The sequence below is a fragment of the Gopherus flavomarginatus genome, chromosome 2 (assembly GCF_025201925.1).
Source record: "Gopherus flavomarginatus isolate rGopFla2 chromosome 2, rGopFla2.mat.asm, whole genome shotgun sequence".
NCBI classification, from domain to species: domain Eukaryota; kingdom Metazoa; phylum Chordata; order Testudines; family Testudinidae; genus Gopherus; species Gopherus flavomarginatus.
The window spans coordinates 2,192,420-2,209,997 of record NC_066618.1 but is presented as its reverse complement, the minus strand read 5'-3'; the positions used below and the strand labels follow the sequence as shown (position 1 = coordinate 2,209,997).

Genomic DNA, 17,578 nt, shown 5'->3' with positions numbered 1-17,578 from the left:
TGACTCATAAGGGGCTTTATCGATACTGTCACCTACCCTTCGGAATAACGTCTGCTCCCGCCCTGTTCCAGAGGGCTATGGACCAGATCTTGTGTGGCTTGTCAGGAGTTCAGTGCTATCTGGATGATATCCTGGTCACTGGAAGGAATGAAGAGGATCACTTAAAGAATTTAGAGGCTACCCTACAAAGACTGAAAGAGTATGGCCTACGAGTTCGCAAAGACAAGTGTGAATTCTTCAAGCCCTCTGTTGAATATTTGGGACACATCATTGATTTTGCAGGTCTTCATAAGGCCCCTGCAAAAGTTAAAGCTATTGTGGAGGTTCCCCCACCTCGAAATGTAAGCCAGCTGTGCTCGTTTCTAGGACTACTGAACTATTACAGAAAGTTCATCTCACAGTTAGCCACACTGCTAAAACCACTTCATGAGCTCCTGGGGCAGAACAAGGCCTGGAAGTGGATTGAACCCTGTGATGTTGTATTTAACAAAGCTAAGGATGCATTGCTAACTTCTGAAGTTCTAACGCACTTTGATCCATCCTTACCCCTACAATTGGCCTGCGATGCCTCCCCTTATGGAGTGGGAGCAGTCGTGTCACACATTATGCCTTCGGGAGAAGAGAGACCTATTGCTTTTGCTTCACGCATTCTAAGCAAAGCAGAAACTAACTACTCCCAAATCGAACGTGAGGCATTAGGAATTGTTTTTGGAATTCGGAAGTTTCATCAGTACCCGTTTGGGTGAAAGTTTACTCTTCTCACAGACCATTGACCTCTGACGTCAATTTTTGGACCCTACACAGGCATTCCCCCATTAGCTGCTAGTCGTATGCAACGTTGGGCATTGTTACTTTCAGCATACACATATGAAATCAAATATCGGAACTGGCTGACCCCAAGGATATAACAAACAGAAGTGCTGGTAATGTGGTCCTGAGAGAAAGCGAAGAGAGAGAGATTTTTGGGCACAGAGTGCTGACTGAAAAGGGGATTGGAACAGCAAGAAACTGTCTCCTGTGTTGGATTCCTACTGTGTTCAGGGAAACAGGACTTAAGAACATAAGAACAGCCATACTAGGTCAGACCAAAGGTCCATCTAGCCCAGTATCCCAACAGTGGCCAGTGCCAGGTGCCCCAGAGGGAATGAACAGAACAGGGAATCACCAAGTGATCCATCCCTATCGCCCATTCTTTGTAAATAAATAAGACGGCAACAAAGAATATACCTGGCTCTGTGACATTCCCTAGGTGCAATCTGAACTGCTAGGCTGCTGTGTCCCCTTAGCACCACAACTGGGGTGCTCAACTGAGCAACAACCCCCCAGGCCTCTGCTCACTCACAGCCACTAGCCTGCAAAATCACTCCCAGCTGACTTCATGAATGCTGTGCCCAGCCATTCATGATTTATATACAGGGCGACACCTGCATACCACCAGCCCCACCCTCGCCCCCCAGAAATGTGTGTCCTGTGTCCTCAGAATTCTCCTGAGCAGTATAAGCGCATAGACAGTCTGACATTCCAACTATGGGTAATGTTTATGCACCAGTCTCTGTTAACTCAAGTAGAAGTTTCCTAAACACTTAAAACACACCCACTGGTTTAGATAAAACAATAAAATTAATTTATTCATTAGAAAAAGATAGATCTTAAGTGACTGTAAGTGATGAGGCATAAAGGTCAGAATTGGTTACAAAAGAAATAAAAAGATAAAACCAGAAACTAATTCCTAAGCCTTACCAAGGCGGCTAGTTCTAAAAGCAAAATAGGCTGTCTCACCATTAGCTGTAATACATTTCATAGGTTGTATCTTCTTCCAGCCTGGAACCACTCCTTGGTTCAGTGTCTTTAGATATTCATTGTTGTCATGAGCAGAAAGAGGAGAGGTGGAGAGGAGGAGTAGTGCCTAGGGACACAAACCCCCTTCCTATACACCAACCCTTTGTGTTGGAAAAATCCTTGCTGAGTAAAGGGGTCAGGTAGTTCCACGGCAAGCTGTCCTTCAGCTGAATGGCAAATACCTTCCCCCCTGCTGGTGAATGTCCGATTATATCGGTAATGGCTCTGTAGCACCTATCTGGCATGCAAGTGTGCCTTTGTCTCTGAGAAACTGGCTTTTTGGCAGTACCTAGAAATACAACATAGTTCAGTTATAACCATACTGTAAAATCTCATAGTTTTAAGTGCAGTGTTGTTACACACATAGTAACAGGACAATGATGTTCAGCAGATTATGGGATTTCAAAAGATACCGCATAAGGCATACTTTGTACAAAATATATCATATGAAAGTGGTGAACAAGGGATACAGGGTGACACATAGGGTACAGAGTGTCAAAGGCTCTATCATCAATCTTTCTTCTTAGCTAGAACAACACACAAGAACCCAAATCTGGCTAACCACTTGGATCAAAAGTTCATCCTGGCTGGGAAACAGAAGGTTTATTCCCTATTCAGCAAATAATTGTACTTCTACTGAGGCAGCTGCACAATATCTCCCTCGTGGGAAGGTGATTTATTTATTTATTTTTCTATTTAAAGAACACCTGAGTAACATGTCATAGAAAAAACGTACTGAACAAAGTATAAAAGAGTATAATTTACATGGTGACAAGAGCAAGAGATCAGCCAGACCATGAATTCTATGTGGGAGAGTCATATGAGGGGAATTCAAATAGTATTTAGCCAATCAGAACATGGACTTAACAGTTACAAGAGTCTAAAGGTATCAGTGGGGCAGCGGAGTTGCCTGTTCAGCGGGGAAGAATCTCCAGTCTGGCAGAAGAGGGCTGTGGGATTCTAGCCCTGAAGGGGATCAGGAGTTTCTGGTCTCTTAGGAATGGGAGGCAAGTTCTTGCCCAGCAGGGAAGGTGTTTGGGGTTAATCCAGTGGGTGCAGGTGGTGAGGATTCTTTCCAGCAGGAGATGGGGCATTTCCAATCTAATGGAGACTTGGGATGAGGTTCCAGTCTGGAGACAGAAGTTGATTCCAGACTAGTAATGGGGGAGTGAGCCCTGATCAGGTGGAAGAGGATTGTGGCTGCAGCTGGAGGGCAGCTTATTTTAATAGCTTTGGAACATGAAATTCAGGATAAATAAAAAAGACTTTATACAAAGAAAGAATCTCTGAGCTAAAACTCAGCAAAAATGGCACCATCCTCATTCATAAAAAGAAACCAGCTAGGGGAAAAACTGAACAGACATTTAACTGAAGACATAGCAAAGCCAATGGGCTGGAATAAACAATATTCTCAATGCAGAGGAGAAGACACAGATGCACAACTCGCTTCTCTAATCAGGACACAAAGTCCTAATGAACCTGGCTCAGTCCAAACCCCGAAGGGCATGAGAATGTTCAGCAGACACAGAAATAGCAGCAAGTGAAATGGATTTTTTAATCATACTGCTGGCCACAGAAATCCAGGCTCTTCCACACCCAGAAGCTTCCAGCCATCCGACACTAAATACACACTCTCCGGCTCAGTTAAATAATATAATTTTGACAGTTGAGAGAAAAGGCAGCTTAGCAGCACCCAACACTTATCCCACAGGTTTCTGTTCACAATTCAGACCCCAGCAGCTGGCTCCCACCCCTGAGGCCTATAAAACAGGCCAGTCCCAGGGCTGACAGGCTCAGACAGATTCCTGGAGACAGAAAAGGCCGAAACAAAGAATTCTGACGTTTGTACAAACCAATATAATTCAGTTCTGACAAGATATTTGCCTCGGCCCTACCTGGTGGACAGATTCCCTGGCTCTAATAGGCAGGAGAGTTCAGAAAACTTCAGTGCTTTCTCCAAGGGCTTCACATAGAATCTCCCCAGAGAAGGAAATGAGCAAACCTGAAAGTGAAACCATCATCCCCAGTTGCTGAGTTTCTCAGAATACACTCAACTATAGACACTCCCATCCCACTGAGCACTGGGATGTAGAAGCTCCTGAGATAAAAATTCTGTTTGAAGAGGCCCAAATCACAAGATCACCAATAAGCTAGAAGGGTCACACTCCCAAGCCCTGATCAGGAAAAGGAGAGTCACTGCACAGTGCTGGGGGATATCAAGAGATTACAAAGTTGGATAAAACGGTGATAATGGGAGACTTCAGTTGCCAGCACATTGAATCACAGAATCATAGACTATCAAGGTTGGAAGGGACCTCAGGAGGTCATCTAGTCCAATCCCTGATCAAAGCAGGACCAATCCCCAACTAAATCATCCCAGACAGGGCTTTGTCAAGCCTGACCTTAAAAACCTCTAAGGAAGGAGATTCCACCACCTCTCTAGGGAACCCATTCCAGTGCTTCACCACCCTCCTAGTGAAAAAGTTTGTCCTAATATCCAACCTAGACCTCCCCCACTGCAACTTGAGACCATTGCTCCTTGTTCTGTCACCTGCCACCACTGAGAACAGTCTAGATCCATTCTCTTTGGAACCCACTTTCAGGTAGTTGAAAGCAGCTATCGAATCCCCCCCCCCCATTCTTCTCTTCTGCAGACTAAACAATCCCAGTTCCCTCAGTCTTTCCTCATAAGTCATGTGCTCCAGCCCCCTAATCATTTTTGTTGCTGAACTCTTTCCAATTTTTCCACATCCTTCTTGTAGTGATTTTTCCTCCTGCTGATAATAGCCCACTCTAAGTGAATTGTCTCATTAGAATTGGTAAGACAACCCCCATCTTTTCATGTACTCTGTGTATATATCTATATCTATATATCTTCCTACTGTATTTTCCACCCCATGAATCTGATGAAGTGGGTTTTAGCCCACGAAAGCTTATGCCCAAATAAATGTGTTAGTCTCTAAGAACAGGAGTACTTGTGGCACCTTAGAGACTAACACATTTATTTGAGCATAAGCTTTCATGGGCTACGGCCCACTTCATTGGAATGGAACATATTGTAAGGAGATATATATACACATACAGAGAACTTGAAAAGGTGGGAGTAGCCCTACCAACTCTAAGAGGCTAATTAATTAAGATGAGCTATTGTCAGCAGGAGAAAAAAATCTTTTGTAGTGATAATCAAGATGACCCATTTCAGACAGTTTAACAAGAAGGTGTGATGATACTTAACCTGGGGAAATAGATTAAATGTGTGTAAGTCTTTATTCAAGCTTAGATTGATGGTATCTGTTGTTAGTAGCTACCAGTGTATAGCTCTGCTCTTGTTCGATGATAACAGTCAGCTGCGTGCGTGTCCCCTCTGTGTGCTGCCCCGGCCCTGCACAGATAGCTGACACAGCAGACCCCGAGAGAACCCCCAAAACCACAGATTCTAGTAAGGTACGAAGGAACCCGAGCCAGGTTTATTGTCAAACGAAGCACAGTAATAGTTTCCTATAGACTCTACAGGATATACACAGCAATAGACACAGCAATAGACACAGCTCAGTCAGTGGCGGGACACTCCACTGCCCCCTAGGCTGGACAAAGACACGCACTCCGGGACCTACTTTTATACAGTTACAGGACAGACTGCTCATCCCTACTGACTCATTGAGGTACAGCCCCTTGGCTCATTAGGGTGCTGTCTCCCCTCTGATCATGTTGTTCTAGACATACAGCTCTATCCATCATGCAGTCCTGTCTTTAAGATGCACCTGCCTGTTCCTTGTTAGGTCTATGGAGTGTCTTTGTATCGGGCTGTCCAGGTACCATCTAGGCACAAGTTCCTCTTATTAGCCCTTATGTGTGGATGCACTTGCATCTAACAACCCTCTTCTTGCCAACTTCTGTGAGTGAGGTCTGCCTCTGGCTCACAGCTCAGCTTTTGCTTAGCAGAGTCTGCAAGTATTTTGGTTCAGGCTTCAGGCCTCAGACTAGGCCTCTGACACAAGAGTTTATATTTCAGGGCCTCATCTTACTATAGTATCTAGTTTGCATATCAATTCAAATTCAGCTGTTTCTCCTTGGAGTCTGTTTTTGAAGCTTTTCTGTTGCAAGATTGCCACCTTTAAGTCTGTTACTGAGTCTCTAAGGTACTGCTCAGAGACAGTAGTAGTAGTAACGAATACTAATTCTGCACTATGGAGACATTGGGCCAGATCCTCAGTTGGTGTAAATCTATCAAGTCAATGGAACTTTGCTCATATGCATCAGCTGAGGATCTGGCCGATTGTGTACTCCAGTGGATTTGGGCAGTGCTGAGGACTGGAGGGACTGTATAATAAACTCTGTGGGTTTCAGTGTAGCCAGTTCTCATGGTTTTATTGCAAGTCTCCTGGTATTGGATGCTCCCCAGCTCCGGGAGTCATGTTAACATACGAATTTCAGCTAGTGCTCATGGCTTTGCAGGAAAGCTTGGACACATCATCCATCTGCCTCTGAGGCTACGTGTACACAGCCCGCAGCAGCAACTCTCAGCGCCTGGGCAGACTCAGGCTTGTGTTACAGCCCTGAAATCAATTGCAGAGACATTCGAGCTGGAGCTTGGGCTCTGAAGCCCTTCCCCTACCCTAGGCTCCAGAGCTGCTGTAGCGCCAGTCCTGTGAGTCCGAGCTGTCGACCTGGGGTCTGCAATTCACTGCCGCGGGCTGCCCCTCACGCTGTAGATGCGCCCTTAGAGACTTATAAACCCGGTGACAAATAAAAGAACCAGCCATTTGTGGGTGTGAATTTCCAGGATTTTTAAGGCAATCGCATCCTTTGGAGGACCTGGCTCATGTGTTTTGAACACTCAGGGTTTGTGACATGGGGGTTTGTACTTTCTGGGATCTCAGCAGGCAGCACAGTGTCCTCTCCATTTCACTTACCGATGGGCCACGGGAGCAGTGACTGGTTCACCACATTGCAGGAACCGGCCTGTTTTGGCCAAACACTTTACATTCACTTTTACCAGACCAGCCTAATAACAAGCCCCCCATCCACTCTCTCTCTAGCTGACCTGTTCATTTCAGAGTGTCGACAGCCAAGTCTGATTATAGGAGGCAGGGAGGCTGCAGCCCTGGACCAGCGGGAACCCATTTCAGTGAGACAGGCACCCGCACTGTCTGGGTTTTAATTTTTAATCCCTTATTTTAAGAAGCCTCGTCAGTGCACAGTGCCGTGACCTGCCATTGGGCCGGGAATTTCAGACTCCATCGACACCAGCTGTGGATCTGTCCCCGAGGCCCCAGCACGATACATCTGTGTTCTACCAATGCGATACACTCCGATCGGCCTGAGTCGAGGAAACAAACCAGAAACCCCAACCACCCTCTGCACCAGTAAATCCTTCCAGGAAGGACTACAACTCCCAGGAATACCCCACGAGAGCCCAGCTCTCACAACAGAGCAGGCTGAGCGAATTAAACACAGCAACAAGGGAGACCAGAACCCCGTCCTTCCCCCCAGCAAAGCCTCTAGATTATGCTCTAAATCTAGCACCTATTTGCTCTCCAAGCAGGGATTAATCACCCCCTCCCCCAGCTCAGCTGTGTTTCTGTTTGCTGTGCTGCTTCCCCTGTTACTTTACTGAGCTGAGCACAAGCTGGGGTCTGAGGCTGAGTGTGCAGCCATGATGAGACGCAGTGAGAGCAGAGAGCAAGCAGGCCTGGGGAATGCTAAGAGAACTGAACCCTGTCAGAGAGTGGTCTGGAGCCTTCGTTATTTTCCATTTCTCTGCTGAGAAACCCAGTCTGGCCAGAGGAAGAAGCAAGGAAACACCTGGAGAGGTTTCTGCTCAGGTAGGAATCTTACAGTGATCTTGGGGCTAATCCAGCTTTCATTCAAATCAATGAGAGTCTTGCTGTGGCCGTTGTTAGGAGCAGGACTGAGCATCGCTAGCTTAACCACATCCAAATGTAGTAAAATCTCTGCATTGCAAATCAGTGCAGCAAAGAGAAATTTGGTTAAGCTTTTGCTGCCCATGTGATGACTAATAACTAGTCGGGATCAGACTGTGGGCTCAGTTATCTCGGGCAAACTTGGAGTAAGTCCCCTGCTCTGCTTTCAAAAGAAATAGCCCAATTCACACCAGCGAAGTAACCCAATTCGCACCAGCGGCACTGAGACCACACTGTGGCCCATGCTAGTTTTAGAGAATTTAGAAGCTGTAAAACAAAGTGATGAGTCAGATCCTGCTCTTGTTTATGCCCATGTAAATCAGGACTAACTCGACTGATGTTCATGGAGTTACTCTAGGTTTACAAGCGTGGAATTCAGAGCCGAGTTTATCATGGCTTCAGCTCTGAAGAGGCACTGTGCACCCACAACAACCACTGAATTCAGTGCAGGTCCTGAGCACCCCTGTGAGCTTGGCCCAGGATTAGCAATCAGAGGGTCTGATTCACCTCTCACTTCCCACAGTACAAATACGGAGCAGCGCCACTGACCTCACTGCTGTAAAACGGGTCTAAATGACGGGAAAAGCTGGGCCGAGAAGTTTTGCAAAGGCTAGAGACATTCCTGCTGAACATCTCTGCCCAGCAAAGGGAGCTGGCTGACACTAACGGTGCTGCCCTTTGGTATCTGTCTGACAATTATTCTATTTTATTGTATTGCTGAGGGGCTTGGGCTGCAAACACACCAATTTAATGACAGCTTCAATTCTTCTGGTAAGAGGAACAACACTTTCTGCCCCAGTTGCCGCCAGGGAGATGGAAGCCGTTATTCAAGAAAAAGCCCAGATGGAGAATTAAGTGTATAGTTCACTTTATGGTGAAATGATTTAGAATAAAACTCTGGCCTTAATTCCCCCCCTTTGTTGTATAAAAGAAAATAACCCGAATAGCAGCTACATCTCCCCACACTCCACTGACAGCGAGACTACTTTGTGGTGCTGTCAGATCCGCATTTGGGTCTCAGTCGATGGTGTGTAACAGCACAGGTGGCTGGACACTTTCCTAATGGGACCAATCCTGTAGTGCTACAGGCAAAACTACATTTGAAACTGCTAATATATGATGCAAGAAGCTCAAGCTTGCATTCCCAGTGCTCCCCCATCCCCCAATTGACTTTCATTCTGGGCAAGCAACAATTGCAAAACTAGGCTCAGATTATTCTGATTTCATTCTCACTCACTTCAGCAGTGGAAGGTCTCATGTTTTCAGGCTTATGAATATATATATATATATTCTTCATGTTGGGACAATATATATATATACTTCATGTTGGGACAATTGTATTGCCATCACAGTAACCTCCAGAATTTCTTTCTTCTCCAGTACCTGAAGAATCCATGAACAAACAGAAGCAGCATCATACAAAATACATTGAACTGCAGGGAACAGCCTCAGAAAGACATGATGAGGATGGTATCAGAGGGGGAGCTGTGTTAGTCTGGATCTGTAAAAGCAGCAAAGAGTCCTGTGGCACCTTATAGACTAAAGACGTTTTGGAGCATGAGCTTTCGTGGGTGAATACCCACTTCGTCGGATGATGAGGATGGTTTCTAGGGCTGTGATAATGGGCCAGGCTGCAGGACCTGGTGAAATCTGAAACCAAAGAAGAACCTAGGAGATAAATCCACTCCTGGTGAAAGAAGACCCAGCACCCTCGCCGATATTAGACTATGGAGACTATATGATGTGAGGAGAGACTCCCAGAGCAGAATCTTCCTAATGCAGCCCCTGCTAGACAGAAACCCTATGTGTCTGTACAGCTCCTAGCACAATGGGGCCCTGACCAGGTTAAGGCCCCTAGGTGCTATCACAGTATCAGTGTTAAATACTAATACTAGAAATACCTTTCCTGGGCCATAAGCTGGAGGGGAAGGAAGATGCTCAAAACCCCGCAGAGCCCTGACCCGGACGACAGGCCGTACAAGTGCACCGAGTGCGAGAAGTGCTTCCGGCAGAAGAAGATCCTCAAAGCGCACCAGAGCATCCACACCGGAGAGAAACCGCACACGTGCGCCGAATGCGGAAAGAGCTTCCGGCAGAAGAACAACCTCCGGAAGCACCAGTGGATCCACACCGGCCAGACACCCCACCAGTGCACCGAGTGCGGGAAGCGCTTCAGCGAGAAGCAGCGCCTGCGGAAGCACCAGAAGACGCACACGGGGGAGATGCCGTATGCCTGCGCCGAGTGCGGCACGTGCTTCAGCCACAAGCATAACCTGAAAACTCACCAGCGGGTGCACACCGGCGAGACGCCCTACAAGTGCCCCGAGTGCGAGAAAGGCTTCAAGCAGCAGAACCACCTCATCAGCCACCTGCGCACCCACCGGGAGGAGAAGCTCCACAGGTGCACCCAGTGTGACAGGTTCTTCAGGAAGAAGGCCAACCTGCTGAAGCACCAGGAGAGCCACGCGGGGGACAGGCCCTACCACTGCAAGGACTGCGGGAAGACCTTCAAGCAGAACAACCACCTGGTGAGTCACCAGAGGACCCACGCCGCAGGCAGCCTCTACATATGCACTGAGTGTGGGAAGAGCTACAGCCAGTGGGCGCATCTCACCACTCACGAGCGGGCCCACGCCGGGGAGGGCCGGCTGACCTGCAGCGAGTGCCGGTGAGGGCTGCGCACACACAGTCTCAGAACACACGGAGGAGAGGCCATCAGTAGGACTGAGCGTGGTACAGCTTCGTGGAGCAGATGACTAAGAAAAGACCCGGAAAATCAACACTTCACCCATTTAGATGAGATGCTTTTGTTCTGAGTTCGTACAATGCCCACCACAGTGAGCTCTGGTCCATAGCTAGGGTCAGAGGCACTCCGGTAACACAAATTATAAATCATAATATACACAGCGGTGAATAGGAAAGCTTCACTGTGAAACCAATAGGATGGTGCATGGCAGAGAATCATCCACGCAGGAGAGGGACTCTATAGGTGTGATAATTACTAGACAATTTCAGCAATAAATCTAATCTTAGTAGGACAGATGACTCTCCAGAGGAGAGATGCTACGTGCATTATGTGGAAATCAGAGTAGCAAGAAGTGTGCTGTTAGACTACATCCATGGAGTTGGATAGAGTGTCACTAATGAGTCCTCTGTGCCCCTGCAGGATTGCTGGCAGAGAGAATGAGTATTGTTTTGTTAAGTATTTCTGCACAGTGCATCATGAAACAAGATGGCTACATGCGGCATTGTATGTAGTTACATGATGGTCATTTTGTTATTGTCAGAATAACCATCAGGTTTACACACAATTGTTGATCGGTTTTCCAATTAACAGCCTCTGTTTTCCTTTCTTGTTTATTCAGGAGTTTCTTGGTTTGCCCCAGAATGTTTCCATTTGCATGACTTTCCAGCCCATCCTTTTAAAATCACAGCGTCTGTTCCCCATGGATAAAGTTCTGCCTTCTGTTTTTCCCCCAAAGATATTGAATTCAATTCCTTGTGGTGTCTGTTTTATGGAAAAACAAGGGGAATGAGTGAAAATTGCAAACATGAGATTCTGCAGAGACCAACGTATTGTGTGCCTAGTTCACCCCACTGGAACATGGATCAGTGCTGCACAGGTCGAGATCCAATCAGGGAATTCTTGTTATCCAGAAGTCTGGGCTTCTGGTGAGACATGGTCTATGATGGACACAGCTGTGATATGACGTGGCTTCTCCTGTCATTCTAGGCCCTGATCCCGGGAACATGCTCATGTTTAACCTTTAGCACATGAGCTGCCCCTTTGAAGTCAGTGGGACTATTCACCGGCTTAAAGCCAAGCACTTGTGTAAGTGTTTGAAGGATCAGGGCCCTAATGTGTAAATATATTTTTTCCTTTCTGAGACTAGAAGCCAAATTTGAGCCTGGGAAGGGGAACAGAAACAAAGGGGTGAATTTTTAACTGTCCTAGCAAAGAACAGGGTGAACAATAGTTGGAGGTGAGTCATTTAAACTCAAGGGCTATTAAAGGGCTCATTGAGCTGTAGCTATTGCAGAACAATCCCAGCATCACAGAAAAGATTAATCAATTTTAAGGGCAATAGGGACCATTCAACCATCCAGTCTGATCCCCTGTTGCTGAGAGAATTTCACCCAGTTACCCTTGTCCTGAGCCCACACATGTTTTCAAGGATCGCAGACCATCCTGATTTGAAGTATCAAAGAATAGTGAAACCACCACTTCTCTGGGTAACTTGTTCTAGTGTTAAAAATTCGTGTCTCATTTCTCATTTGAATTTGTCTGGCCTCTGCTTCCAGCCATTAGTTCTTGTGACGACTTTCTCTGCTGGATTAAAGAGCCCACTAGTACCCGGTATTTTCTCCCCAGTAAGGTACTTCCAGGCTGTAACCATGTCAGCTGTCCGTCTTCTTTGTGATAAATTAAACAGACTGAGCTCCTTAACGCTCTTGTGAGAAGGCATTTTCTCCAGCTCCTGAGAACCATTTTTATGGTTCGTTTCTGCACCATCTCCAATCCTTTTTAAAATGTCAGTACCAAAATTGGACACAGTATTCCAGTACAGGTCTCACCGATGCTGTGAACAGAGGTAAAAATTACCTCTCGACTTCTACTCACTGCTCCCCTGTTTATCCAAGGATCACACAACCCTTTTGTTTGCCACACCATCACACCGGGAGCTGATAGTTAGTTGTTTGCCCAACTGACCCCTATTTTTTTCAGTGTCACTGCTCTCCGGGGTACAGCCTGCCGTCTGTTGGTATGGCTTGCTGTGACCAGGTCATTCCTGGGCTCACTACCACCTACTGCTACATCCCCAGTCAGGTGTAAAAGACAAAAGGGGTTAGTTAGCTGTCACCCCTTTCCAGCAGGGCACCACCAGCAACAGTGCTACTCAGCAACACTCAGCCAAGTCACTGGTAGCAAACCAAACAATCATCCCATCAGGCCTACTTTTCCTGGGGGAGGCTCTGGCAGGCACGCTCCCTAGTCAATACCTGGCTCTAGCCAGATTTCTCTGGCTCACAGACTGAGAGCTGGAGATCTGCTCTTCCTCCCAGCCAGTTCATAGCTGAGCTGGGCTTTCCCCCTGGTAATCTCCCCGTGCTAGTCCAAAACCTATTGCAGGGCTGAGTGGGCCCACAGCAGCTCATTAACGCTCTCCAGCCAGCATGGGGCATGTAAACCCCATCGCACCTGCATTCCCTGTTCCCGGCTCTATGACCTCACGTGTGTAGTTACCAAAGATGTATTAATCAAATATAGATATAAAATCCCTTCAAATTTCCACCCTTTCTTCTTTGATAATCAAACACTGCTACAAAATCACCCCAAATGTTTTAATTTATCAAATATGGACATAAAATCCCCTCAGATTTTGATCTATTTCACTGTCATTACCAAATATCAATATCAATGGTATTTTAGATTTTTTGCCATTATCTAATTCTCAAATACAGATAGAAAATTTCCTCAGATTTTGGCCCTTTTAATTCTATACTACTATAAAGTCACTTCAGATGTTGCTACTTCTCTTAACAATTTTATTGAATACTCTTAGATTTCCCATTTGCTCTTTCTAGTTATTTAATATTGATATAGAATCTCCTCACCCTGCACCAGTTTCCATCAGATTATTGAACAGTGATTAAAATCTCAGATTATGCCACTTTTCATCCAATTTTCAAATATTGACATAAAAACCCCTTAAATGTTCCCTCTCTCTGTTTTCGAAGAATGATTTAAAACAGCCCTCAGATATTGCCCCTTGCCACTAAATATCAAATACTGATTTTAAAAGCCTCAAATTTTTCCCATTTTCTCCCCAGTTCTCAAATGTTGTTATAAAATCCACTTATGCTTTGCCTCTTCTCTCTAATTATTAAGTATTTATATAAAATCACCTCTGTTGTCTATCTAATTTTCAAATACAAATATAAGACTTGGGGTTTCCCATCCTGTCTAACTGCAGCAATGTCTCTTTGTTTTGGAGGGAAACTGCCGCCCTGAGTTTTTCACTCAGATGGGCCCGAACATAAGAATATAAGAATGGCCATACCGGGTCAGAGTAAAGGTCCATCCAGCCCAGCATCCTCTCTCCTGATAGTGGTCAATGCCAGGTGCCCCAGAGGGAGTGAACCTAACAGGCAATGATCAAGTGATCTCTCTCCTGCCATCCATCTCCATCCTCTGACAAACAGAGGCTAGGGACACCATTCCTTACCCAGCCTGGCTAATAGCCATTTATGGACTTAACCTCCATGAATTTATCCAGTTCTCTTTTAAACGCTGTTATAGTCCCAGCCTTCACAACCTCCTCAGGTAAGGAGTTCCACAAGTTGACTGTGTGCTGGGTGAAGAAGAACTTCCTTTTATTTGTTTTAAACCTGCTGCCTATTAATTTCATTTGGTGGCCCCTAGCTCTTGCTTTGGATTAACTGCTCTGACGGGCTGACACCAAAATACTGGTAGGAGTGAGATTGGAACCTGGGGCTACCAAGAGCCAGGCACTTTCTATGACTCTCATGCACTGGGCACCGTATCACGTCAGCCGCAGCCTGGCGGGGCCCTCGCACACTCAGCCGGGCCATGGGCAACAGCTGCAGTTCCTGCTCCTGGGGCTCCCTGTCACTGGATTTGAGGCAGCCAAGTGGGCTCATTGCCTCTCAGCGTGCTCTGCCGCCTCGCTCTCTGGCCCTTGAGGAGGAGGTGTAGCAATGGTAGTGGAAGACGATAAGCAGGGGGACTGGAGATCAAGGGAGGGAAGAGAAGATGGCTGGAGAACAGGGAGAAAATGGGGCAGGGCAGAGTGAGGGAGGCTGCCCCAGGTCTCCCATTCCCTCAACAAACACCTGGTTCCCACTGCCCCCTAAAACCCCCCAGCCTCTCCCTCCCAACACACACTGCCCTTGCCAGGCTCTGCCATTGGCCTGAAAATCTCTAAGCTCATTTCTCCTCCCACCACCACCCACAATCTGTAACCATCACCCCTTGGGATTGCTCTGACACAGCCCGGCTGCCTGGCAGTGCCCCGGGGGCACCTCTAATCAGGCCAGTGCTGTGAGCTCATATAACTCAAATGGCCGGAGGGGTCTGATACAGCCCTGTGCCAACCAGCTCCAACACTCCACTCTCCTGCCGAGGTCCCCAGATGCCCTGTCTAACTCCTCACAGTCACACTGCCCCTTGCTGGCCCACAACTGCTCAGCAAAATCACCACAAATCCCTCTTCCACGCTCCTCCCATCTCAAGAGCCCCAGGCTCTCCTCAGTACCACCCCCATCGGCTCTCCAAGCACCCCTGGTTCCCCTCCCGTTCCTGCCTATCCCAAACCTGCTCCCCCTGCTCAGGGGTTCCCTGACTTGGAATCAGTGACAATTGGTCACCGGTGTCACACGTGGGGCTGCACCAGATTTTGCAGCTATGGGAACTGAGAGCACTGGGCCCAGCTCTGCTCTCTGTGATAGCAGTGTAAATCCAGAGTAACCCCACTCACGGCACTGGAGTGACTCCAGGTTTACACCAATGTGCCTGGGAGTGGAGTTTTGGCTCATTTGCTGGGCAGGGGGCATGTGTTTGAATCCCAGCCCCTGAACCTAGGGCAACCCTTGTCCCTTTCGCTCCAGGCCAGAGAAACTTTAATCATGGGAGTGGGCCCATTGGACTGTGTTTCAAAATAGGGGTAAAATCCTCATTAGTTCAAACGATGTAAATTCTTGTATCTCTCTGTACATGCTTAGGGACCAGCATCATTACAGCAATATTGGTGGCTGAATTGGGATTATTTATGAGGTTAGACAAAGCCACTGTGGTGGGCTGGGGTGGGAAAAGCTACTTGGACCAACCCTTGAGAGTCTGTGCTTCAGCAGAATCTCCGAGACAGTTGTTTTCAGAATAGTTCCTCTGTTAGAAAGGTAAAATCAAGAGCACAGAAAGCTCCTGTTTCAACAAAGCTGGAAAAACAGCAGGGCCAGAGTTCACAAGCTCAAAAACAATAGAGAGAAAGCGTCATATGTAAACAGATTTTTTTTAAATTAACAATGTTTGTAGTAGCTGCCACTCCCTGAAGGTTGCTGTATTGGCCTGTTAATGCACAACACAGTTGGTTACAAGCATTCAAACTCCATGTACCTGAGCCAAGTACTGTATTAAAAAACCAATAAAATCCACCTTGTTGTGTATTAATGCTGAGTCATGACCTATTCACCATACTGCATGGGCTGATACTAACGAACTCAGGCAAACTGGACTCTCGGGGGCCTATTATTAATCCAATTACTTGTTCGGCGAGAGACAGGTTGTTTCTTACTAATGATCTTTTCTTTTGAGTACAGCAGATGATGCTGTGTTGAATGGAAAACAAAACAAAAATCAGCATAAAACTTGAAAGAACAGCTGAAAGATGATACAGTCTGAAATAGATATGAGAGAGAGGTTTGCAGAGCTGTGTAGTTGGAGAGCCTATGTCAAGTCAAAAATAAGAGGAATCACACCAAATATCAAACCAGATAAATCTATTTTAGCAAACTCTAACATGACACAAGAATCCAGGACAAAGAGCCAAAAGCTTCATAATTCTGGGCAGAGAGACCAGACCAGAGAAGAACAACATAAATATACTGCAGAACTAAAGACACAATCACATTCCTCACTCCGTGGATTATCCAAATGGAAGAGAAACCATTCAAGAGCTCTGAGTGTGGGAAAATCTTCAACCTGAAATGAAATCAAAACACACAGGGCAAGTCACGCAGGGAAAAAAAAGCCATAAACACGTACAGAATAATGGGGGAAAGCAACATATCAACTAGGAACTGGTCTGAAATTTTCGAGCTGGACAACTGTCAGGTGGAATATGTTGATTCAACTAAATGAACATATTGATTTCATCAAACATTTCAGTTAAACTTTATCCAAATGTTTTGTTTTGATTAGGTCAAAGCACTTTGTTTCAATAAGATAAACTATATTATTTGTTATGTTACATCATGATCTGATATTTGAATACAGTGGGAACAAAGTGCTTTGACAAGGTTGTTTCAACATTTCCCAAACAAGCCTGGATCTGAAGCCGGCAGCCCCGGCTCTGAAATATTCCTGATACTCGGCTCTTATGTGAAACTGATCTCGGATCTCTGCAAGGCCTTTCTAATTGTGCCCCCTCACGTGAGGTGTGCTGAGCTGAGCCACAGCCTGGTCCCCTGAGCATCCTGCTCAGCCCTGGGCGGCCCCTGGCACGGACCAGACGCTGACCTAGGCTGCAGTGGCCAGCCAAGATCTCCGCACCTAGTCCCCACGCGCAGGGCTGCTGGGAAATGTAGTTTGTTTTTTACATCAGCGATCGAGAGAGAGAAGAGGAAACTGCAGCAATCGCGTGCGACAGCGATTCCTGCCAGGAGGCGGCACCGTGCGAGCAAGCCCCGGATGCGGAGCGAGGGATGGAGCCCAGAGCACCTGGCGCTGCCCGAAGGCTGGGCTGAGTGTGCCCACTCTGGGGTCATCCCTGCCCTTACCTCCCAGCCTTCCCCTCCCTCTCCGTCCCTTTGGTCCCCCTTGCGCTCAGGGTAGCCCTTGGGCCAGTCAGACACTGCCAGAGGCAGGAGTGGAAACAGGATCTCCTAACCCTGACAGAGAGGAGAGAGCTGGGAACTCACAGCTGTTACAATTCCAGCTTCATCAGGGAACCGGCCAGGAAAATGCCTGGTGGGATTTCAGCTCAGGTAGGACACTGACTTTCTTGTGTTTGCACCCGAACCAGAATGACACAGAGGACTGAATGACGGGCTCTGTCTAGGGAACTGAGCTAAAATCT

The 17,578-nt window shown here is 46.8% G+C and overlaps 1 protein-coding gene across 1 annotated transcript; it reads left to right on the top strand.

The window, feature by feature from the left end:
* Positions 1-7,244: 7,244 nt before the first annotated feature.
* On the top strand, positions 7,245-13,190 carry LOC127045924 (gastrula zinc finger protein XlCGF8.2DB-like). The gene is made up of 2 exons (XM_050942812.1): positions 7,245-7,664; positions 9,144-13,190. The coding sequence occupies exon 2, from the start codon at positions 9,698-9,700 to the stop codon at positions 10,433-10,435; it is 738 nt and encodes a 245-aa protein (XP_050798769.1). The 5' UTR covers positions 7,245-7,664; positions 9,144-9,697; the 3' UTR covers positions 10,436-13,190.
* The last annotated feature ends 4,388 nt before the right edge of the window (positions 13,191-17,578 follow it).